This window comes from Platichthys flesus, chromosome 12, assembly GCF_949316205.1.
Source record: "Platichthys flesus chromosome 12, fPlaFle2.1, whole genome shotgun sequence".
Lineage (NCBI taxonomy): Eukaryota > Metazoa > Chordata > Actinopteri > Pleuronectiformes > Pleuronectidae > Platichthys > Platichthys flesus.
In genome coordinates, this window is record NC_084956.1 from 8,540,808 (window position 1) to 8,565,343 (window position 24,536).

General features: G+C 41.4%; 1 protein-coding gene across 1 annotated transcript; it reads left to right on the plus strand.

Annotated features, from left to right (window-relative positions):
* Positions 1 to 1,203: 1,203 nt before the first annotated feature.
* sgms1a (sphingomyelin synthase 1a) lies at positions 1,204 to 18,003 on the plus strand. The gene is made up of 6 exons (XM_062401074.1): positions 1,204 to 1,483; positions 11,758 to 12,649; positions 12,750 to 12,867; positions 13,949 to 14,102; positions 15,287 to 15,453; positions 15,672 to 18,003. The coding sequence occupies exons 2-6, from the start codon at positions 12,039 to 12,041 to the stop codon at positions 15,846 to 15,848; spliced, it is 1,227 nt and encodes a 408-aa protein (XP_062257058.1). The 5' UTR covers positions 1,204 to 1,483; positions 11,758 to 12,038; the 3' UTR covers positions 15,849 to 18,003.
* The last annotated feature ends 6,533 nt before the right edge of the window (positions 18,004 to 24,536 follow it).

Sequence of the window (24,536 nt, forward strand, 5' to 3'; positions counted from 1 at the left end):
TTGCAACCGCATGAGTTGATCATGTGTTATTACGTAGAAGCTGAAGTTGTTAAAATTGAATGTCTTTAAGCAAATTGTGAAACTTTATATTTAATCCATTTAGTGAAGGTTGTCCTCTACATTTATTGAGACTTATCTGATGCAATTCACATTGGTGCATGTGGTGGAAAATCTGCTACAATGCTAACGAGTGCTGACTTTCTAAATGAGGAGTTTATTGGTTCTTACTGCTTCACCCAGATGTGCAGCTGCGGAAGAATCCAGGGACGTAAGAGCCCTGAGTGATCAGACAAGAACCTCTGCATACACACAAGAGAGCCTGTGAAGGGATGGACACACAACTGAGGTGGATCGAGCAACACATCTTCCAGATAGTTGCAAATGTGAAATATATAATTAAAAAACATTCACTTTCTGAAATTAATGTAATTTTGGTCTATTATGATATGCAAAACACAACTGTATGAATAATGCAAAACTCAATACTGCTGTCGGAACATTTTCTTCTTTATAAATACTTTAAATACATAAACCTCCCCATGTTTTCTCATGAATTTGATAACTATTGTTATTTTGTGGATGTACTCTGCTACACACATCCAATGTTTTCCCCCCTCTTTTAAAATGGTTTATCTTTGGTATTTTTTTCCTCACTCCAGGGTTTAGGGCAGAGGATGTCGCAACTTGTAAAACCCTTTGAGGCAAATTTTGAGTATTGAATATGGGCTATCCAAATCCAATTTGATCGATCAATTTAGACCCATTTCATTACCCATAATTTATCTTGTTTCTCCAGCTGGAAAGACACTGTCTGTGAAGATTCTGATGTCGTACAGTTGGACATAGACAACTGGACTAGCTGCGGTTTTTTTTTCCTTTTAAGAGCCTTCCTGCAGAAAACCTTTCTTCCCTGTGTTAAATGAAGGTCTTATATAGGAAAGCCAGTACTCCTTTAAATTCTGGCTTTCTAAAATAAAAGAACAAATCAATCAATCAATGAATCCGTGATGTGTTCACAGCTCCACCGACAGATGGCTTCAGGTGGAGTGGAGCTGGACATTTGCCCTCTGCTGCTCCAACGCTGCATTTTTTGCGTGGCTGTCCCTGTTGCTGCTGCTTTCACGTGCGTCTCCGATTTCTGAGTTGGAGCTGTGACAACTCGTCTCGTCGCGTAATATTTCACTAGGGTGTTGCTTTATTAGTAAATGTAAAAGTCCGGGTTAGGATCGTGGTAGTGCAACACGTCCCGCAGCCACTCTGTTGAAAGGTCGCACGAGAACTGTGCGTGTAAGCGCTTCTTCGGGAGGATATGTTTGACGGCGCGTGAACGCAGCACGAGTGACGGAATGAGGAAAGCTCGCCGCCTCCCCGTCAAACCACTCACTCATGAAAGCACCGGACGGACCCACGCACCGCGACGGGCCACCGCGCCGAGACGACCGACACGACTAGAGGAGGGGTCCCTCGACACTTCCGCAACCAGGTAATGACACTGAACCCGCGTGTTTCTCTGCTCTTCGTGTCGAGCGAACCCCGGAGCCTCGGCCACGGAGCCTCCTCGGTCCCGTCTGTGTGTGTTCACGGAGCCGAGTGAAGGTAAACGGATCGTTCATGTGTTGCACAAACTCTCAGGTAAATGAGCTGCGCGGTGAACACAAGCAAAACCCGCGTTTCTCAGCCGCGTTGTTGTGTTTAAATGGCCGGTGTTGTCGTGTTGTGTTTACGCTCGGCTAAGAGACGCTGCTCGCCGGCCTTGTTTTCAAACACAACACCGGCTGACGAGCGGACATCTCCCGTCCCCGTTGAACCCGGTGCAGCCTGACGGGCGGAGCAGCTACACCCGAGTTGTTGGCGTCGAGGGGAACGTGTAGTTCACGTGAACGTGCTCGCACCATGTTCGATCCCACAGTCGGGGAGCTAACTGTCAGTTACCCCCCCCCTCTAAAACCCCGCGCTACACCAGTACCCCAGTGTTGTGGCTAGCGAGCTTAGCACCGAAGACGCCAGCTTGTCTTATCTATTTTTAGGTTATAAGCTCTTAAGCCTGCACTGTACAGCGGCTGTCAGGGCCTCAATGTGGAAGTAAGCGGTGTGTGTAGCCACCTTTAGCCAGCCGTGGTAGTCTTTATGTATCGCTGTGTCACAGGTGTGCCGCCGACTAATGTTGCACTGGAGGCGGGTCGCATCCCAAATATTTCCAGGCGGATTCCCCACTGTCAATATGAACCATGGAGTTTTGAACATTCGCCTGCTCTGTTTTTCCTTAGACGTTCTGTTTGTCTTTACCAGATTGAGCATTGATTTCCACTAAATCTTATAGACAAGTATTTTCTTTCTGGGGAGGAAATAGTTTATCGCTGATGTGTTTCAACAGTTTGGGGGGCGGCAAAACCCACCTGCCCTGTTAACAAGAAATGCTAACCCAGCATTCACTGATACCATTGTAAGAGACAGAGAGATGAGCCAACAAGCCAGGGGAATAAACAGGGAGATGTCTGTGTGCAGGGGATGGTGGGAAAGCAGCTTTACACACAGATATAAACAGTGTGAATGCTCTCTGTGTAAAAGGCTGCAAAATGTGAGGAAGTCAATGGGATACATTGTTGTCACTGCATCCACAGCCTCCCTCACAGAGAGACCAAACCTCATTGCCAAAGCAAAAGCATGTCAGACTATCATCAAGCGGGTGCATTTGACAAGCACAGGCACAGCAGTGGTTCTTGTCCTCTAATGGAAACAATTACTTTTCTGTAGACATAGCTATGATTCAGCCCTGGAAAACCGCCTCAGCTGACGACCCAACCTATTGACTAATCCGGGATCATCAACTTTCCAGACACTGGCAAAAAAAAAAACTTGTTTCTCGCCCCTGTTGTGTTTAGGCGAGATGCAAATATTTTTTTATATATCAAGTTTCACATTTCCCTCCGAAAGCAACGGTTTTTCTAACTATGGGCGGAGCCGCACACGCTGCTGCTTCCCTATCGAGGCTGGTTGTTGAACTCATCGGCTGTTCTTCACGTCACGACATTAGAGTACGCTGTAATTTTTATGAATGAAAGCAGCGTAGCTTTACTCGATATGACTCAGTCAGTAAGAGCTTCGGATCTAACACTCCATAGCTAACTGATAGCATCCGTTTAAGTGATGTCTGCACTTTTTCTGGATTCCAAGGTAGTGTCAGCTTCCTCAGATATGTCATCTTCATTACAAAGAAAAGACAGAAACAAGGAATGGGAAAGTTTTACAAGACGCCTCAGAGAAAGGATGTGTGAAAATACTAGTGATCTTATGGTAAATGTTGCTTTTCCAAACACATACCGACATATTTGTGGTTATCGTGTTTATAAAGGCGAGTAAAAGTCTCTGGGTGTTTTGATTAGGTAATAATGCAACTTAACCCCCTAAAATACCTGGGTAACAACTTCACTGCCTGAGCAGATCGGACTTGCGCAAAAGAAGCTAACACTTAACAAATGTTTCCCCACCATCAACTTAGAGAAGAGCAAACACAGTATTAAAGACTGTATTTGCTCCTTTCTTCTTACCCCTGTTTGTGTATAAAACAATGTTAAACTGTGCCAGACTATACAGACGGTACTTTATTAGGTCCATCTTTAGGATCGCATACAATCCAATAAAACAGAAGTGCCACTACTTTTGTCTTTACGACGTTAATTATGATGAAATTGGAGAAAAGGTCTAAAAACAATTATATGTTTATTATTGCATTTTAAAGATTAAGGTGATGATGTACATTGTACTGATCGGTGACTAATCTGTGTCCTTCACAGTTTTTTTGTGTGTATCTAATTAAGACTAAGTACATGTTTTTGTCTCCATCACCCATTCAGTACGTTATTCTCTATTCTATATTAAACCTCTCCTCCATAGATGTAATATAATATAATCGCCTTTACTTATCTCAAGGGATGTACCCCCTTGAGTTTGGTGTAACACATCACTGCTAATGCATACTTTCGTTTTCACTATCTGTCAGTGTTTGTGTCCGGACGAAGGTGAGAGACGATCAAACCATTGCTTCATTAAATTTGTTCATTATATTGATTCAGTTTTGCTAAAATACTCAGTTAATTTTTTCTTGTACAATACTCCATCAGATACCTAATGTAAAATACTGTGTGGGTCTTAATACATCCTAAAAGTGATATACATTTGGCTTTAAAAGGCTATTTTGACATTTCTAAAATGATTATACGTTAATAAATACTCACATCTGCTCCTCTCAAACGTATTTGAGGCTTAATCCTCAAACCACAGTTTGGGTATAATGCTATTACCTGATGGCTTTGGGCTGTTCGTTGTTCAGTAATATGGCAACATGTTAATGCCAGTAGACAGCCATTGATCATTTGATTTCCATCATATGTTTCCTCTAGAGAAACAATATGTAATGGCTTTAATCTTATTTTGGCCATAATAAGAAACACATGAAGTTTTACGGCCACGCATGTGATGCCCCAGATTCCTGTGGCCTACAACTGCTTTTTTTCCTAAATCTAGGCTAGTAGCACTTTGATTAAGCCTGTTTTGTGTATTTTAGAAAAGGAAATTGTAATAATAAATGAGGGACAGAAGTAGTCTTGTGTCATCTTGCTTGTTTGAATGCGTATAGGAGCCAGACTCAAAAAGTTTTTTCCCCCCTCAATATGACTTCAAATAATCTGTACGGAGATTTTGTATTGAAAAATTTGTTGCAGGTACATGACAAATGCGGTGGTGAATGCATGTGGACAAGGGCGTGGGGTGGGAGTGCTGGTAAGGAATTTTAAGTAGTTCAAGCTGCCCCTGTGAACACTAGCTTATTCTCCGTTTTGGGCTATTGTCTGACCTGCTTACACCTGAGCTGGGTTACCCCTTGTCCTGACTTGTTTAGAGTAACTCTGTCTTTCTCACGCATTCCACATATGTGTTAGTCAGGTTTCTCAGGGAGTTTGCTTCACATGCATTTATAATTTTAGTATTTTTAATTTAAAGTACACCTTCCGTGATATTTTGAAGCAGTAAACCAGACACCAAAGTAGCATAACCGCTCCCGCCCTAAATTCTTTTGCAGATTTTGGCCTACTTTAATTGTCAAGAGATTGGATCTTTGTCATCTATTTCTAAGGAAATAATATGTGGACATTTATGCTGTTGATCCATGAAATTCGTGCTTTGGTGCAGCTTATCAACCAACTTCCCTTCTATTTTTTTCTATGACAAGAGTTAGACGGATGTAGGATTGGTGGGCCTTGCTCTACTGGATTCCATTCAATTTGAAATTGTAATAAGAAACCGAGTTTAAGCTTTAGGTGCAATGGGTGAGATCTTCATATTAAAGTTGTGTAATACAACACAGTCTGAAGTGTATACCCACAGAGCTATATTCATGTCCAGGGCTGGAGTCATCAGGTGATATTACAGAATTTAAAACTGTAGATTGGTTTACATATCCTTTTGACTTTAAGGTTAAGAAAGATGAGTATTTTGTGTGTTGTGTGGAAAGTAATCAACAACACTATGCCATCACAAGTCTATTTCACTTGACTCTTGTTGCAGTATATCAATGATCATGCAAGAGAACTGTTGGTATGAAACATGATTTTCTAGTTTTATCCACGTTGTCAGCCCTAGTAAAAAACTGCGGCATGTTTTGTCACAATATGCAAAGTCATTGCAGGATTACGTTTTTTTCACTTGTCGGTTGTCACAGACCTTCTGCAGCTTATATATTATACATGTTGTATAGGTCTGATGAGTGTTGTTCCTATGAGGCTTGCACACTCATCAGTGACTCATAAAGCCACAGGTGGCTTTTCTCATTAGCAGACAGCACCTACCAGTTCAGTGGTTGTTGTGCCATTCAGCCCAGATCCACTGAGACTTCTTTGTTTTTTACGGTCTGTCTCACCTGTATACTTGGCCACACACTGTGGGAGATACGGTTGCTAAGGGTCTGTATGACGGAGCACACTCTGAACTCGGCTTGCTGTAAGATTTGATCGTATCTCTGTTTACACAAGAAGATAATGTATAGACGGATCAACTAGTGGTGACGTAGTGAGCACTCTTAGAAAACAAGCTGGTGTCTTTTATGATTAGGTTTCTTCTAAACCTTAAGCGCGAGTTTAAAATGGAATGCTGTCGTGTCAACATCACAGTTGGCATGTGCAATGACCAATCCACCAGGAATAACCACAGCTCACTGGTGGGGAGTCCAGGGTATTTGACATCTGGGGTCGTTATCAAGGCCATTGCTTTCACTGGGTTCATTAGTGCTCCTGGTCGTCTTAACAACAGTTGTTGGAGTCCTTGAAAGCCCCTGAGGCAAAGTGCAAGTAGTTGTTAAATCTCTTGTGAAGGGATAAAAGGACAGAACAAAAGCTTGGGGGTAAGTGGTGTCATAGGCCTGTAGTAGGTCCCCCACCAACTAAGTTAAATACCTGGGACTCCCCCACCAGTCAGTCAAAACTAATGAAGCCTCTTGGATGAGAGTTGAATGTTTTAGTACAGCCAAGTCCAGTTGCCCTCATTTCAAACCCTAATCTATAACCATGACGTCGACAGTCAATCATAAATTAAATAGTTCAATTAATTAACACTTAAGGCAAACACAGTGGAAGCATTTTTCGTTGTATCTCCTATTAATAATGGTAAGGTTCTTCACTCTCCCCTCAAGCATTAATTTAGAAAAAAATAGAGGTGCAGTTCTTCCAGGTAGTTGTACCTTTCTTGTTAACGGAATGATTAAAAAAATTGTTTTATATGGATATACATCTATGGTATCAAGAGAAGCTTGTAGTCTTTTTCCATGAAGTGTTTTATGGGTGTTTACCAACATGTTATATTGATCGATTGCTGTGAGCCATTGTTCCCCGTGGTGGTGAGTAAGCTGTTTCTCAAGGAAGCCCTAGCTCTGAATGGCATCCAAAGATTATTTCTTGACAAAGGAAATAAAAGCCCTGAAGCAAAAAAGAGTGGATGTGGTACAAAATGTAAAACGGAAGCTTGTGCACTCAAATGCACTGTAACACCATCTGCATCAGCTTAAGTATTGATTTGGTCTTGTGGAAGGCTGTGTTGATTCATGTGATCTACAGGTGCATTGACCTTGAATGTTTGGGAAAAGTATAATCATAGTCATCACAACCAAGTGAATAGTTTGAGTATTTATTGTGTACTCAACAATGGACAGAATTAGAAGTAAGCAGGAGGTAATGTGTCATATCAGTTTAAGTATGTGTAGTACATTTAAAAGGTAAACACCATAATATGATGACACCAAAGCGGTTTTCAGACATGAACTGCGGTTAAAGTTCAGAAATTTAGGTCCTGACACGCAGCAGGAGTTTGTCCATATCAGACGCGTACACAACAGGAAAATATTTGTTAGGGGTGTTCTCCATTTAATCTCTAAAAAGATGAACATTCCAAGCATTTTTTCATCCTGTGTGATCCACTGCTGAATCAATTAGCCTGTCCCTCCAGAATATATGAGCAAAGATAAGGTATTACTGTAGCTGCTAAGACCTTTACAATGTATTATCAAAGTTATGTATGAGTGATTGTCCATTTGATTTCGCGTTATGAATGATTTCTTGTTAGTAACTTAGTTTGTTAGAGCATCATGCTTGGTATAAGCATATTTCTTCATTCCACCTATAGGGTTAAACTCATATATAATCAGCAGCAAGAACATAAAGTTAATTTTTAACCACAAGATATTTATCTCAACCAGGTTGGCCACTGTAAATATTGGCCCTAGTATTTTCCACCTATAGGGTGTTTGTATATAGGGTGTAAATAGATACAGGTGAGAAAAAGTTGTAGCCCCCACGAAGGAAAAAAAAAAAACTGTAAATGGATGTGACTCCTTTCAAAAACTGAAGAAAGAAAAGGACAACACCCTAAAGTTTAAGTTGAGGACATGGAAAAAAGATCCATTGAAGGGGAATACCATCTTTGTTTGGCCTTTTTTGTGACCGACATTGTTTGCAGGTTATGCACTGATCTTTGTATTACACAAAGATAGTATCTGTTAAATCAAAAACCGGACTGCTCTTTTGACAGCAGCAGGTCAAGCAAAGTAGTTCAGATGTCCCTTTCCCTTGCAACATTTCTCAGGTCCTCCTGGGAAATCATAAAGCTATCCCAGGCCAGATGAGATATATAAATAACGTCTACAAATCTGCACTGAGGAGAGTTTGCTAGTTATACTGATTGTGGTTGTGTAAGGGTCTTACCGACCACACACTCCTGATCTACACTGACCACCTGTGGCTGGTTAAGGCCTGCATTTCAGCTGCAAGGTCCTCCTAAACTATAATGTTCCTGTCAGGGTGGTGTAACTGTCTCACCTAGACGTGACTGAATGTAAGCCTGTGATACAGGAACTTCATGTTGAAATCCAATGCCATAACAAGGCCACTGGGTGACGCAGCATGTGGGTCAAAATATACCCTGTTTGACTCGGCTCTCTGGGACATGTCCATGCAGTTTTTTCTTGCTTGGCCTGCAACATCGTTGAGCAGAGATTCAATCAGGTCTTCTACATCACATATCGGTTGGACTTCATGCATATAGCTTTTACGTCCATAACCTTTACTCTGGTGATACGATGTCTTACTTACCACCAGGCATGAAATGAATAGTGGGAAATGTTTGCGCAGATGTTGAGATAGAGTTGGGATAAAGGAAGAGGTGGAAACTGAGAGAAAGTGCTAACAGGTCAAAAATCTAAATGTTTCTCCCCTCTGAAATCATTTCTGTTGGAGAGGAGGGAATGTATGAACATGAGTGATAAGTTGTGTATCGCAAGATCCCCTTTTAAGAGTTGCTAAACCATCTCCCGAATGTACATCTGGCCTATTTGCACAAGAAAATGTGTAGTAACGCCATGTTTAGATGTAACTGTGGAAGTTGGGTTAAAATCAGTGGTCTATCTTCTTTTTGGAAGTTGTTATGCCCAAGATGAACTGCCATTCCCCTTTTTGGAAAGGCTGTTCAAAAACAATGTTACTGAGTCGTTTGGTTCTACTTCTGGCTGCTTGAAGATGGGCTACGGATGGTTTGTTTATGTTTGTGTCGGCTTGACATATTGTGGGCCCTGGGTGGGATCTCTTTCTCTGGTGAAGTCACATGTACAGCCCTGTGCTGAACTACCCATCCCCCCTCCCCTTCCTCTCTTCTGCCTTTAGCCTCACCAAACTTTCACGGCCCTGATTTAGGGGAGCGGAACAGTTGCAGTAATGTTTTAGTAGAGTGTGATATAGTCCCATGTTTAGTTTTAAGGCTTGTCAGGTTTTCCAGTGAGCACAATTAATTTAGCTGCTCCTTGTACACTCTTGTCATTTTAGTTTGTTGTAACAATACTTTGTAGTATTTAAATCTTTTTGGCTTGATTTTGGTGTATACAGCAGAGACAGATCGGAAAACTAGTGTGAGCAGTGACATCAAACACATAAAGATCAACTATGATCTATCCAATATTCAGCTCGTTCAGCACATTCCTGCTTCCATTATTCTTATTCCGATCCCACATACTTCATACCTCAACCTTTTCAGTTGCAGTTCTTGTTTACAAACAACTCCTGCATACCTCAAGTGATTTCAACCATCAAAAGATTCAACTTGACCAGAACATTCTACATAGTCTGTTTTTTCCTACACTTTTCCATTGATGTCTTTGGGAAGTTTACAGTATTATGTTAAATCAATTTTTTTCTTTGTGACATTATATTCTATGGATGGGCTCTGCTTTTAACTATTATACATTTTCAGCTTGAATCAGAAAAGTATTCACGACATTATAAGGCTGAAGCATTTCCCGACTTTATTTACTTTCTGTAGCTCTCTGCCCTTAAAGCTGATCGTCCTGAAGTCATGTTCATTCACACTTCCATCTGTTTTTCCTCTTGTAGAAATTTTTTATCAAGCCTTCTACTTGGTGATCAGGGGTTGTTTTTCAGCAGACATTTTTTACAACCTCTATCAGTTTGTTCCTGCAAGCTCAAGTTACAGCTGTTGAAATGTAACACTGTATACTCCAGGAATGTGTCTTCATGCTTGAAGGATGTCACCACCCTCTTTTCATTCCTCAATTAAATGGAAAGCTAATTCTCAAGGATTGTTAGCATGAAAATCGCACAGCTATGTTTGAAACCGATTGCCCCTTCATAGTCAAAATACGTGTTCCCTGATATCTGGGTAAATAAATGTAAGTTTCTGGATTAGTTTGTTTTCCCACTCCCAGCACAGTCGAGTGAGATTATTTCTTCACCGAGCACATTGTAAGCTGATTCAGACTGAAGGTCCTCAGTACACAGCTGACTCAACGACAGCTGATCTTTGATCTGTCTGAATTGCACACGGTTAACAGATTGATGCAAGTGCTCCTTGTCTCCGTTTCTCCTTATCTCTACTTAATCCTTCCCTCGCATTCGTCGCCATATGTAAAGGTACACATCTTGGTTGTCACGTAGCAATGTGGAGACTCATGCTGTGTCATTTGCATGCTAACCTTGTGCTTATTTGAACTCTTCCCTCCTCAGTGTTTGTACGTTACATCAGAATTAGCTCAGTTTGTTCTCCAGGCTTCAGCAGGAATCGGTCTGATTCCAGGTGTTGTAGATGACCCAGCTTGTAGACGGTTTTATTTGGCGCTGATTTGCTGGCTCTAATGTGTATAGCCTTCTGAGCGGAGCAGAGGTGAGATGAGGCATTGATGTACAGGTTGTTGTCCTGCCAACCAGTCAGCCTGCCAATGTATTTAGCTGCTATTGGCCTGAGCTGATCTGGCTCGGCTAGGGCCTGCCTGCTGGCTGTCTGCCCTCTTTACAGGGGTGGGGCTGAGTTGTTGCTCAGTGCTGACCTTCAGTCTGATTTATGAGTTCCTCGTAGGAGTCTGTTTCCCCACCATCCTCCTCCTTTCCTCTTGTGCTTGCAGTACATTAGATCTGGCTCGCAGCTGTACCTCACAACCCCCCAAACATAAGCAGGCCACCCTGTGTCCAGAACAGACATCGCGCTCTATAAACAAATGCATAATATGCAGCAGATGTGTGAGAGCTCCATGTTTTTTCTAAGCTATGGGCTGTGCCAGAAGCCTGGATGAGAAACAAACACCAGTGCCAAGTTAAAATACAAGACAGAGCACAAAAAAATCTGTCTTTTATCAATAAGTTAATGAACTGATAACCAAGCTATTTGAAAATTTAATGAATATATCTGACATTATAAAGCAACATGTTAACTTCTATTTCAGCTTGTTAAATGCAATCTCTTATCAGGTTTTCTCTGTCTTCTACGACTAACGAATATCTGTTGGTTGCACGAAACATATCTATAAATAAACCCACTCAGGATGTTACACTATATAGTTTTTCTGTTTGATAGAATTCTGGTCACCAATACCTCCTGCAAACTTAATCCGATTCCAACAACAAACTTTTAGCTCATAAATGCGTTTTCTAGTTCATTTAATGTTTTATGTCTGAAATGGAGCCTGAGTGGTTTGTTCTATGATATTCAGTAGTACAGAGGTGACTAAGCAGCCTGTGCCTCATGCTGCTCTCTTATTCAGTTCGAGTACACATACAGATTTCCTGGACTGGCCAGGCATCCGCTCTAGGACTACACCCACAAGAGTTTAGTCATTCTAGCAGTATGAATCATATTTTTATAACGGGTGGCGAATGTGGAAATGGTTAGTCAGCACTATATTTATTCACAGTCTTTTGTTTTCACTTTTAACAGGGGCTCAGTGTTTGGGGGTAAACCAAACAAAGTGAAGTGAAGGAGGCAAAACGAGGCCACTGTGGTTCATCAGCTGTCTATTGGATTCAACCCTGAGTGACCCTGCTGCTACTTATCCACATCATTTCACGAGGAGGTGGGCGTCCCTCTGGGTGTAAGAAACACCATGTGCCAAACCTGGAGAGGACTTCCCTCAGCATCGTGAGACTGCCAAACCTCTTGAGAACCTTCCTCTTTAGTCTGAGGACCTTCCTTATCCTCCACGTTGCCCACCGGCAAAGATGAAGAAGGTGGCGACGTGGTCAGAAGAGGATGTTTCTGACTGGCTGAGCAAAGAGGGGATGCCAGAGTACATAGACGCCCTCCGTCAGACGGATGGCCCTTCTCTGCTCAAGCTCACCGAGGCAGATTTCCAGAACCCACCCCTCTTGCTGGTTTCGTCCGACGGAGGGCAGCAAATGATGGAGCGACTGGAGACGCTGCGGATAGAGAACCATATGGAGGCTCACAAAAACGGTCATGCGAACGGGCATGTCATCGGACTTCCTAATGGGACCAGCAAACCCCAGAGGAATGGCACACTGGGGAGGAAGGACTTCATGGAGATGGTTAAAATCTCTATCCCCACAAAAGACGCTTCACGCACATCGTTCCCTGTCGAGTGGAGAAAGACGGGCTTTGCTTTTTCCTATGCGGTGCTGTGCTTTGTTACCACCACCATCGTCATTTCAGTGGTCCATGAGAGGGTACCGTCAAAAGAGCACACCCCACCGCTACCTGATAAGTTCTTTGACCTGTTTGACAGAGTGGAGTGGGCCTTCTCCATCTGTGAGATTAACGGCATGTTGCTGGTGGGAGTGTGGCTGATCCAGTGGATTCTACTAAAGCACAGGTACAGTCCTAGTTTGGTCAGTAAAAAAAAAAGAAGATACTATTTGAATCCATCTCAATTAAAACATCATGTTAATACTTTTCTTCTGTTTTTTCCACAGGTCAATTGTAGGCAGGCGGTTCTTTTTCATTGTGGGCACACTTTACATGTACCGGTGTATTACAATGTACATCACCACTCTGCCTGTTCCAGGGATGCACTTCAAATGCTCTCCAAAGGTAGAATAGATACTCACTATTATGTTCCTCTCCACTACAAAACAACTATTTTTTTATACTTGGCTGCTTTTGGAAAAAATGTGCTGAACTGGCAACTGCAGCAAATAAAGAGATCTCTTTTGTAAGCAAAAAGCATCTGAGGGCTCTCTACTGAATGCTTATTGTAAGATTAGTGCCTGCTCCTCCTAATGACTAAGAGGAACTTTAAACATTTGATTCACTGTAGTTCCTGTTAGATGTTGTATCAAATTCTTTACTAGCAAAGTAGTTTTGTGCATATCTACTTAACTTCCTTTGCTCAAAGCCACTGTGCAGATGTTCTCGTTCACTTTTCTCAAGTTTATTCAAGATTTATGTAACATGTTTAAAACCGGCGTTGTAAAATGATATGTTATGTCTATATAGATATTGATTTTGTATCTTACTATTGTTAATAAAGCGGGAACATTTCATAAAAAGTTGAAAACTATTTCAAAGCTTTAGAGCTGCCACAACAAAGGCAGGATCCAGATTTTTCAGTAGCCTCCACCAGGGAACAATTGCTCTTAGAGGCAGAGAGAAAAGCATTAAAGAACCAGGGCAGACTTTCATTACAAATACCACCTTGACATATTTTTTTGTTTTCTCTGCAGGAGTATTTGCACTTTGTACTATTTATTTCGTCAATACCCCCACTAATAATTTAGAGGATATGTTACTGGAATATAATACTATCCATTGTTGTGGACGGATTGCCCAACAGCATTACTTTGCTTGTTAGTGCCGAATGCTTCACTCTGAAAAGAGCCATTCTTCATTCAGTTAGTATTTTTACTTGTGATTCTTCAACATCTTTATTTTTAACTTAAAACTTGGAACTAGGAGTTTAACATGTAACTAAGTTTTGTTATGCTACAACTTATATCACTCTTCAAAAGTCTTCTGACCTCTGTCACCTGGGGTCTAACTGTCACCAGGCAACATTTGTAGACAAAGGAAATGTATGAATATGTTTTTCTTTCCTTTTATATTTATATATACGGTGCCGTTAACAGTATCACTTATCTATACATGATGTTATGTGTGGGTCTGTTTCTTTCAGCTTCTTGGGAACTGGGAGTTACAGATGAGGAGAGTAATGAAGCTGATCGCTGGTGGGGGCCTTTCCATCACTGGTTCTCACACCATGTGTGGAGATTATCTGTACAGTGGTCACACCGTCATGCTAACGCTAACATACCTCTTCATCAAGGAGTGTAAGTTGTACTTCATCTTTGCTGTGTTTGCAGTAAGAACACATAGCAAGGTTTTTATCCCCTTTTTGCCACACATGAAGCAGATTTTCTCAAGCTCTGTCTCTATTTTCTGTGATATGCATCAGATCATATGGTCAAACTTCTCTGCCACGAGTTAGTAAACAGAGTGGAAAGGGTAAATGTGTTTTTTAAGCCAGAGGTTCTTACTCGCGGCTAAATCTTTACATTGCAAAATTGCCATATCTATTAGTTAATTGGAATTGTCAATCAAATTGTATTTGTCTAGCCCATATTAAAAAATCACAAGTTGTCACATAAGGCTTTAAACAGTTACGACATCCTCTGCCTTTAACCATGAGCAAGAGTAAGGAAAAACTACTAAAAAACCTTTTAACAGGTTAAAAAGAAAGGTATAAACCTCAGAGAGAGTCACATGTGAGGGATCCCTCTCCCAGGACGGACGAAGTGCAGTAGTTGCCACGTGTAAAGGAGAACATCAGAAAGATAAGGGTGTTTGCAGCTTTGAAGCATATCCTCAATCTCAGTCATTTGTGGTTTAGTTTCACATAAAACCAAGTTTCTCAATCCCATATGACTCAGTGACAAAAAAAAGACACACTTTTTTTATTTTGTAGCACTTCTCTAAATTCGGTTGGAACATGTAGCCACACAGGAAATGAGTTTAGCACTATACACTGGCATGTCTACTAACATGTTTGACTCTGCGTGTTTAGTTATCAGCCTGTTGCGTAAATTTTTTCTGTCCCTCAGCCAGCATTTTCATTATCTCACGCCCTGGTTGTGCACACTCAGTTCAAGTACGAGGGTCAGGAGTTGTGGCATTTTAACTGCTTGGAGAAGTTGTACAGATTTCTCCAGAGAGTTTTAAGTAAACAATCTTCATCCATGGCATCACATGCTCCTGTCAAGTCTGTCATTGAGCCTGATTGATACAGCAGTGACATCTAGTGGTGAAAAGAAGAACGCATTGCTTAATACTTCAACTTTAAAAGCCCAAACTTCTGAGGCCAAATAGATAATTTTTTGCACCTGCTCGTAGACATTCACTGACCCTCACGAGCCACTTAGCTGCTAAAGAGAATCCTGTCTTCTATGGGGTTGATACTGTTGGTTTAACATTTTGTGTATTAACCCTTATGGTTTTTTATGCATTTAATTTGCAGATTCTCCCAAGCGGTTTTGGATTTACCACTGGATTTGCTGGACCTTTAGCGCCGTGGGGATTTTCTGCATCCTCCTGGCCCATGACCACTACACTGTGGATGTGGTGGTGGCATATTTTATCACAACACGCCTCTTCTGGTGGTACCACACTATGGCCAACCAGCAGGTAAGAGATGTTGTGTAGATTTAGAACTATTTCAAATGTTTTGCCCTCTAGTCCTGATTCTTTTCTCCTTTTAAAAACAAACTGTATTGTATTTTAGTTATTAATAGTGGGAGAACTGTGTAGGCGTCGTCACACGTAACCTGCGTTGTTGTGAGCATTTACACTCGTGCTACTGACCTGATTGATAACAGCATTTGGTCTTGACGATTTTGTTTCAGTCGCTGAAGGAGACGTCGCAGAGCAACCCCTTCTCGCGGGTGTGGTGGTACAGACTGTTCCAGTACTTTGAGGAAAACGTCAATGGGACAGTTCCTCGTAACTATCAGCTGCCATTTTCATGGCGAGGGTTTCAGTGGAGCCGCAGCGTCAAGTACAGCAGACTGGACAACCAGTGACAGCTGCACGTCACAGCAGGCGAGCGCTGTGACTTCCATAAGTGCTGTTTTCACCCAACGAAGACTGCACCGGTTAATGTAGCGCTGTCCTTTCACCTCTAGCAACAGACACATCCATGTTCAAATGGGTAAATGGGTAGCACTGTGACCCACCTAGTATTTTTTTTTTTTTCTGGTTGTCATCTCTTCTTTTCTGGTCGTATTTGTTAAGACAGCACTAATTTATATTTGTTTTATGTCTTTCCCACTCTGTGGGTAACAGTTTCTGCCTCTGGAGCAGATCTATGAAGCATTTCGATAAACTTGTAAATCTGTTTTTTTTCGGCCATAAGGACTCAAACCCCTTTTCTTCCTCTCAGCACAAAACCATAAATGTGTTCATGTTCTTACGAGACTCTTTGTGCAGATGGTGTCAGTTCAATTGCTTATTTGATAACCAAAATGGCATAATGCTGTTTCTTTTCTTTTTTTTTTTAAATAGCAAATTACTTTTTGTAAACTGTCCTTGCTAAACTGAATCAAAGGTGCAAAAAAAAGTTTTTTTCTACCTATGTCAAACTTTATTTTTCAAAAGCAAATGATGTCCGATAAAAGATTTTTAGATTTTTACCTTTTTCAAGATGGATAGCAGAGAGCATAAGAATCCGATGTGGTAAAACATTATTCCAGTGCCTTTATTAGCTTGATTGTAAAACAGTTCAAGTTCTATGTGTCTTGTATCTCTCTGCCGTTTGTGTGATCACGCTACAGAGCGAGTTGGTACTTAGTTAACGGTCTAATTCCCATGAATGTAAAAAAAAAACAAAAAAAACTACGCCAGCCTTACCAGAAGATTGGTCTTCCCAAAAAGAAGTGCAGTGAGTGAAATCTCCCAATATTTATTGATGCTTTATGATGTCAGTTTGTGCTTATTGGATAATGCTGTTCTAACAGGAAAAAATGACTGTTAACGATTTACCTTTAAATGTCCGTTACATTTCATTTGAACCAACACCAGCCATGTATGAAGCCTGATTGTTGAGTCTGCTAGTTTTGTTTTTCCTCCACAATATTATCTGCTAAGCATCACTGCCTAATTTAGAAAAATAATGTGAGAAATGTCTCAAAGGTGCAAGTTATTCTGGACCTGGACATGTCTTGCGCATCATCGCTGCTCTGGAGATAATGAGCCCCCATCTTGTTCTCCACATCAAACCCCAATTTAAATCGGAATTATCCTCATTACTGTCTTCTCTGGGAACCTTTTCACCGCTGAGACGTGGAGGAAAATGTTCAACGTGACTCCGGCGCTGAGCTTAGGGAATATCACAGTCGTGAAAACAGAAGCTTCAGACAAAAATTCCGAGCATGACTGCAATGAATCTGTCAGAGCTTTGTTTAGTTTGTGTTGCACTAAAAAGAGTTCCTACCTTTCAGATTGTAGACAGTGTGCACGAAGAGCAGATGTTCAATGTGTGCATTATTGTATGTGGGGAACAAAGTAAAGCACGGAGAAGGGGGTTTTCATTAGCCACGTGTGCAACATTGATTTCCATGAATGTGAAAAAGTGTATTTTTTCCCCCTAATCATTTACTGTACATGTTTCTTTGGCTTTTCTTTGTGTAACTATGAATGGACTGTAAAGAATAAGTATTATACAAGTTCATCTCTAGGGAAAACATTTAACTCATGTTAAAGAAGAATCGTGTTCATTCAGATTTAGATGAGACAAACTCCAAATCCATCACAACGATGATTTATTTCTTTAAACGCTATCAAAGGGAGGAGGTGAGAGTATCGTTGGTTTTTAATGTGAATCAAATTTGAGGCGCTCCCTCCTGTAGCATTGGTCAGATATTTCACTTGTACAGAGAAAGGTTTTTAAGAGCACAGCTCGCGTAGGGCCATATTATGGTTTCGGATAATATTTTAAGTCATGTTGAAAAATCATGTTCTTTGAGGACAAATTTTGGAGTTGTTTGTCTTCTAGATTGCCAATCATGTTGATATGGTTTTTTTTGTTTAGTTTTTTCATGTCCATGAAATGAAAGTTGTTTATTATGTATATTTCTTTGTAAACGTCTCACCCCTTTTTTGTGCATATAACAGATGTTTGTAAGATATGATGGAAGAATCCATGGGAGGCTTTTGAATAAACCATTTTACTATAATGTATTTGATTTACCCTCCGTCTCTTGGCTTATTGGTGTAGATCAGCCCACTGTGCCAGAGGATGACGTCATGACAGACCCACAAGCAGCCAGTAGATGGACACGTTGAGCTGAGTAAATAAAAGCATTGAGGGATGGTCTCTCCCTGGAAAGGCGTGTTTTTGCTTCCAGCATGTGTTGGTACACTCCACCTACTGCAAGTATGTCTGAATCAGTCATTTCCTGTCTCTCTTCAGCTCGTTCTCTGCCTCACATGTAAACATTTGCTCATGTTTCAAACTTAAAGTAAAGTCTCATCTCACCCACTTGAGTCAATGACAATCAGGTGAGGAACTGCTCACTATGAGATTTTTCAATAAATAAACCATATTACAAAGAAAAAAATTTTTTTTTGGGGTCAAATCATCATTGCCCCCTTGTAGGATCAACCAAATTAAAAGGGACATGAAAAAGAAATTGGTTTCTGTCATTTCACGTTTTGTTTTAATCATTTATTTGATGCTGCAAACGAGGCAAAAACATTATGATTGACAGCTGAGACTGACTCTCGAATGGTTCAGTGTCAAATTGATGCCACAACTTCAAGAAGATGGCCGTACCTTAATCCTTGATATTCAGCTTTATTTTTGTACACCGAGAGAAGTGGAAACCTGTTGTCCGTTGAATAAACATGCACAACTGCGACACATTTAAACTCCTTTTAGCCACTCATACAACACATCTAAAACATGTTTTATAGTGACAACTGGAATTGGCAATAATCTATATTTTTATTACGATATGTTAAACGACAATGTGAAAGAATCTGCAGCTCTGTACTTTTCTGAGAAGCAGACAGTCGTGGTTAGTGACGAGCAGGTGAACATGGGGGAGCAGACGGCAGCTAAAGAGAGACATTTCCCTCATGAGACCCAAGAAGCGGTGAATACTGGAGCTACAATCACCAGGTGGTCAGATTCATGACTCCATATGACTGTTAGTGTGTAACTGCTGGAGGTGTAAGTAAGCAACAGTTTGAAAATCAAACTCAGATTATCAGCTCCAATGTTGTGTTTACAACTTGTTTCCACTGCTTCTGAGTATATATATATATATTTCCCTGCTCTTAATTTTGAATAATATATTTTTTTAAACAAAAAAAGTTAAAGTGGAATAAAAAACATTAATTAAACTCAGCAAATCTGCATCTTCAGGACTTTGTGGGCTTATATTGATCAGAACTGATCGACAGAGGCAACATGAGCAAACAACCCTGTATCACATTTATATTCAAATCCTCATTGATGCACATAATCTTTTCTAATCAACTGAAACCCAGTGACCAGTGAGAAGAATACAGACAAGACTGAAATACAATAAATCTTGTGTCTAAGCTGGAACTGTCACTCCCAGGAAGAAGCTTGAAAAGTTAGCCTCTGAGTTTCATCCAATTTCAGGCAACGAATGGAATTATGAACATGTTCATCACTCATTTCATTAAAAGACTCTTTTGCTCCGGATTGTCTGCGATTCTTGCCAGGACAGACCTCCGCGGCTGATAAACTGTTGCTTAGTTGTCGGAGAGTTTTGTCTGAAGTCGCCTCCTAAAAGAGCAAGAGGTCCTCATGATTCCTTGGCCGAAAACATGTATTTATTTCGAGCTGGCTGCTTGACTTGCCGGGGAATTTGCTGGCACCATGGAGCTGACTGGTCGGCCCAGCCAAACTCCCACGCTACTACTGTACATAGTCAAATGAGGGAGGGAGGGAGTCTGTGCCCTGAATACGGACAGTTTCAGCTGAACTTTATTTAACAGGCCACAGTGATGCTCTGAAGATATTTCACAGTGAAATGTGTCTGAAAAACACCTAATTTATGCAGCTGTGAAGGAAAAAAACCTGTCTTGTCCTTATTACTGTCACCTTGGATGTGATTTTAGAGTGTGTGTTGTTGGGATGCTTTGTGTCTTCCCAAATATAGTTTCATATTATTCAAATTATATTCTGAAAATAATTTATAACACAAACAGTGTGACAGCATGTGAAAACACAGCCTCTTCCCGGCTCCTGTCCCCTCCGTTTTCCAATCTGGCCCCTCGCTGCCGTCCACCAACAATGTCTCTATCAAATATAACTGTCTGTGTCAATATGTGAAAGTACAAACCTTATCTTTAGTGTTGCACAACTACATCACAACACACTGTCTGCGGCGGTAAAGGAACCTATCCTCCCTCAAGGCGACCAGGCCAAGAGAAACAACACTTTGATTCATGGTTTCACAAGCAAATTCTAGTCTATTCTCAGAAGTGCGGTGGTCTTTTCACCGTAATACCATACTTAGTCTGAGCAGATAATGTTGTTGAAGAGAAAGTGGAGTTTTGCCTATTAATGGATGGCTTGGAAAGTGGGTGGTATGAGAAAGAAGGATTTGGGTAATAAAAGTGCCAAGGTGTACATAATTGTGCTGTCCTCATCTCCCTCTGTGTTAACACACATGCACTTAATGGACAGAAAGATACACGGCACACTCACATGAATGTGATAAGACGTATTGGGCTGATATTCAGGTTCATAATTGTATTAATTAAAATGGTTTATAAGAGCTAATGCTCCGTAGAAGCATAACTTCCCTCAGATTGTCCAGTGCTGCAGCTCCTCTTGTCTGCCCTCGGTCTTAAACTGTACTTTGCTCTCCCTTTATTCAGCTTTGTTTGTGGGCAAGCTACACTACGGCTGCTAGGTGCATTATACAAATGTGAGGCTTTATTACGTCACTGTGAAGAGGAATCATCCGCGGGGCTACAGACGCAGCGTTTCAGGATCTTCAGGAACCATTTCTTCCCTTAAATGTAGACTTTGCCGAACTTTTATAAACCTAATGTACCAAGGGAAAGAAAAACTGAAAAGCATAGCATGTCCCCTTTAAGTGCTATTGTTAGAAGTCATGTGGATTTAAATAAGGCTGGTTTGAAGATGAGTTCCTCTACACATCTGTGTTTTGAATATTTGTTATTGTTGCCTTGAGTGTTTTTGCATGTAAAATAATTATAAGTTATGGTCACTAGTGGGCAGCAGAGACAAGTTGTCAACTTAACACAGACATATGATATATTGTATATATGATGTATAAATATATATAAAATCACCTTTAATTTGATATGGCTTAAACAAACAGCTGCTTATTTGCGCAATCACAAAGTCCAGAGCAACATTATCATTGACTCCGAGTTGGATTCTTGTAAATACAATAATTCCTGTGTTCTAGCTTTTGGGTTGTGATCTCTACAAACTTCTGATGGAACTTTCTGGCTCCTCTGTGTTCACCAGCTCCATTGGTGGTTGTCTGGCGTGTTTGGTGCTCAGCAGGTAGTGCAGATTTTGTGTAATTTTCACAGTTAACAGCTGCCTGTGACACAATGAGAGAGGTGAGAGTGAATCAAAGCTGTAAAGTTGCGGCTGAACAGCTGAACGATGATATGTAACTGCCTCTAAAGCTGCAGATTCAGGTGGCAAATCTCATCACTGCCAGATACACCTTCCATATTGTCGCACTGCTTTCACATTTAAATTTGATATATGATCCCTGTCTGTTTTTTGGTTTTATTTGTTTTTCAGCAGGATTATGTAAAATGGATGAGACCTGGGCCAAGATCACCTGTTATATTCAGGGTTAGACCAAAGAGGAAAATCCATGAATTTGTTTTTAGTTTCTTTAACAAGATTGGGTATTTCACCACTTTCCCATAAAATTATTCATAGATCTTGATCAAAACACTATTAGTAGACTGATATTTCTGAGTGTGTGAGATTTAGTGCAGCTTGAATGAACTTAAGAGGCTGTTGGCCTCGGACAAGGTATGTGCTCTACTGAGTGCCCTTCTAGTCATTATTAATAATATTGATCATAGCCTATTTAAGTATAAATTATCTGTGGTTTGCTCTAATTTCCTGCAACACGGATTCGAAGGACCGCAAAAAAGGCTAAAACAGTAACATTCAAAAGCATCTTGATAAGCTTTTTGGATATAATGTACTGAAACTGCATTTGAGGTGCGACATAGTCAAAACAGAAACAGCACTACACATTCATTCAAGTTCCCCCTCAAGAGCCCAGATATCAACGCAGCACTTCAGGCCCAGAGGGAATGCTGCTGCTGCTGTTGCTGCCGACATTTGTAATGGTGATCGTTATTCTCATCACAGACACCATTATCAAGGCTGATGAGATGTGGTGGCTCCCTCTCCTCCCCTCCATCAAGGCTCCACACACTTCTGAAGAAGCCATGAAATGACCAGGGCCTTAAACAAGCAGCCGTGTCATCTCCTCCCTCCTCACCGCAGAGCTTATCCTCGCTTCAGAACTCGCTAGAGTCACCACGCTCTGTCGGTTGGGCCAACATCCCCTACAGCCTCTGACCATTTGAAGTTTCAGTCTATCTACCCCGGCCCTGGAGCACTGAAACAGTAACTGGCAATGATAACAGCCGATGTGACAAGGTGGTGATATTCAGTGGTGATGGTGGTGGTGGTCTGACCTCAGGCCGTGTCACGCTCCTAAGGTCTGAGGCTCCAGATCAGACTATGTTGTTAAGTTGGGAATCGCTCTGTGACTCGACCTACTTTCTGTAATCTTGGACTGGCTCCCTGGCTGAGCTGGAATCAGCTCAGGGAGCGACATACTGCATGATGTAACAAGTCAAAAGTCAAATCCCGCCAACAGAGGGGACACTGTCATGACTGATGTCTGTTTCTGTGCCATCTGTCGTCAGCGTTTAGAACTGGAGCCGGCGCAGCGGACCGAGCAGACACATACGTCCTCGGTCACCTTGCCGCTCCGCCTGGAAGGTCGAGCTCGATGCATCATCATTGAACAGACACTTTGATCTGTGGCTAGTGAGTGGTTTATTTTTGTTGAGGGATTTTTGGAAACCGGCCATGTTGCCGACATGTTTGGGTGAGCAGATGGAAGAATGAGTCAGATCCTGTTGTCAAAGGGCCATTTGTATAATCAATCAATCAATCAATCAAATTTTATTTGTATAGCCCATATTCACAAATTACAATTCATCTCATAGGGCTTTAACAGGGTGTGACATCCTCTGTCCTTAACCTTCAGCAAGAGTAAGGAAAAACTACAAAAAACCCTTTTAACAGGGTAAAAATATGTAGAAACCTCAGAGAGAGCCACATGTGAGGGATCCCTCTCCCAGGACGGACAGAAGTGCAATAGATGCCACGTGCAGGAGAACATCATCAATAATCAAAGTCTCTAGCAGCATTGATGAAGCACAGTCCATGCTCAGCAACCATCTAGACCACGATCCACCATCCAGACCAGACGCCACTTCAGTCCTCAGTCACCGTCCACCGCCGCCCACCAGGAGGACCCATCACAAGCCACCACTGCGGTCCTGGTCCACCGCCCGTGCCCAATGCCAACGCGACACAGGGTCCGCCACCAGCACCACGATCAGCCCACATGACTCAGAATCCGCCACACTGGATAAAGACCACACCTCTGCTGAACTATGTCATCAACAGCAATGTGAAAATACATTGTCCTCATATTTCAGTGACTCTACTCATCGGTTCAAATGCCAATCAACAAAAGTGATTTTTTTTTTTTTATTTGAACGCACTGCAATATTTTGTTTCCTGGAGGGTGGGGAGGGAATGGGTGGATCTTTGTATGTGATATTATTCGGTATGTTATTTGTAAACATGCAAAAACTACAAAAATATATATCATATCTTTGACGGGAAAAAAACAGACATAATTTGCTGCCTGACCTTGTCCCTATAGAACATTGCTCTCAATGCATTAAGGGAAACTGAATATGACCTGTTTTCCTGCATTGACTTACATTACTTGAAAAGTTTAGGTGTCTCAATTCAGCAACTTCATTTTTTCTTTTCTCCATCGGTTTATGCTGAGTCAGGATCCCGGCCTGATCGTGCTTTGAAAGGCCCATCAGCACAGAGTCGATCAATACAGAATGGTTTTGAAGCATCGCAGCCAACTGCAGCGTCGACTGAAAGCGAGCCTCCCTCGTCCTTCCCTCCTACTTCCTGCTCCTCTGATCATTCTCAGTGGGACGGTGAGTAGCGCTGAGGATGATTCTTGGCAATCATGGTTTTCTGATGCTTTGCAACAACTTTGACTAACTCTACTCCATGTGGATTTTTTTTTTACAGACGCCAAAAGACACAGACACAGGGCTTTGAAATGAGAGGACATCGTGTATAGCGTACAGCGCTTGGATGGCATTTGGACACGGAGAGCAGAACAAAGCATTCGGTCAGCAGCAGAGGGGAAACAGGGAAATGTCAGCGGGAAGAAAAGAAAGTCTTATGTAACACTGTATGTGACTAAATTAAAAATGACCACAGACAAAATAATGACCATACATAGACAGTGTTAAAGCAAGAAAGCTTCCACCCAGCATGACGTCCTTGAGCAATTCACTGGAGTACTTCCAGCTTCACAGGATGCTCCACTGCAGCTCAATGCATGTGGTTATTTTGAATGTCTTATAGACTAAATGTGTTATCTTGCCTT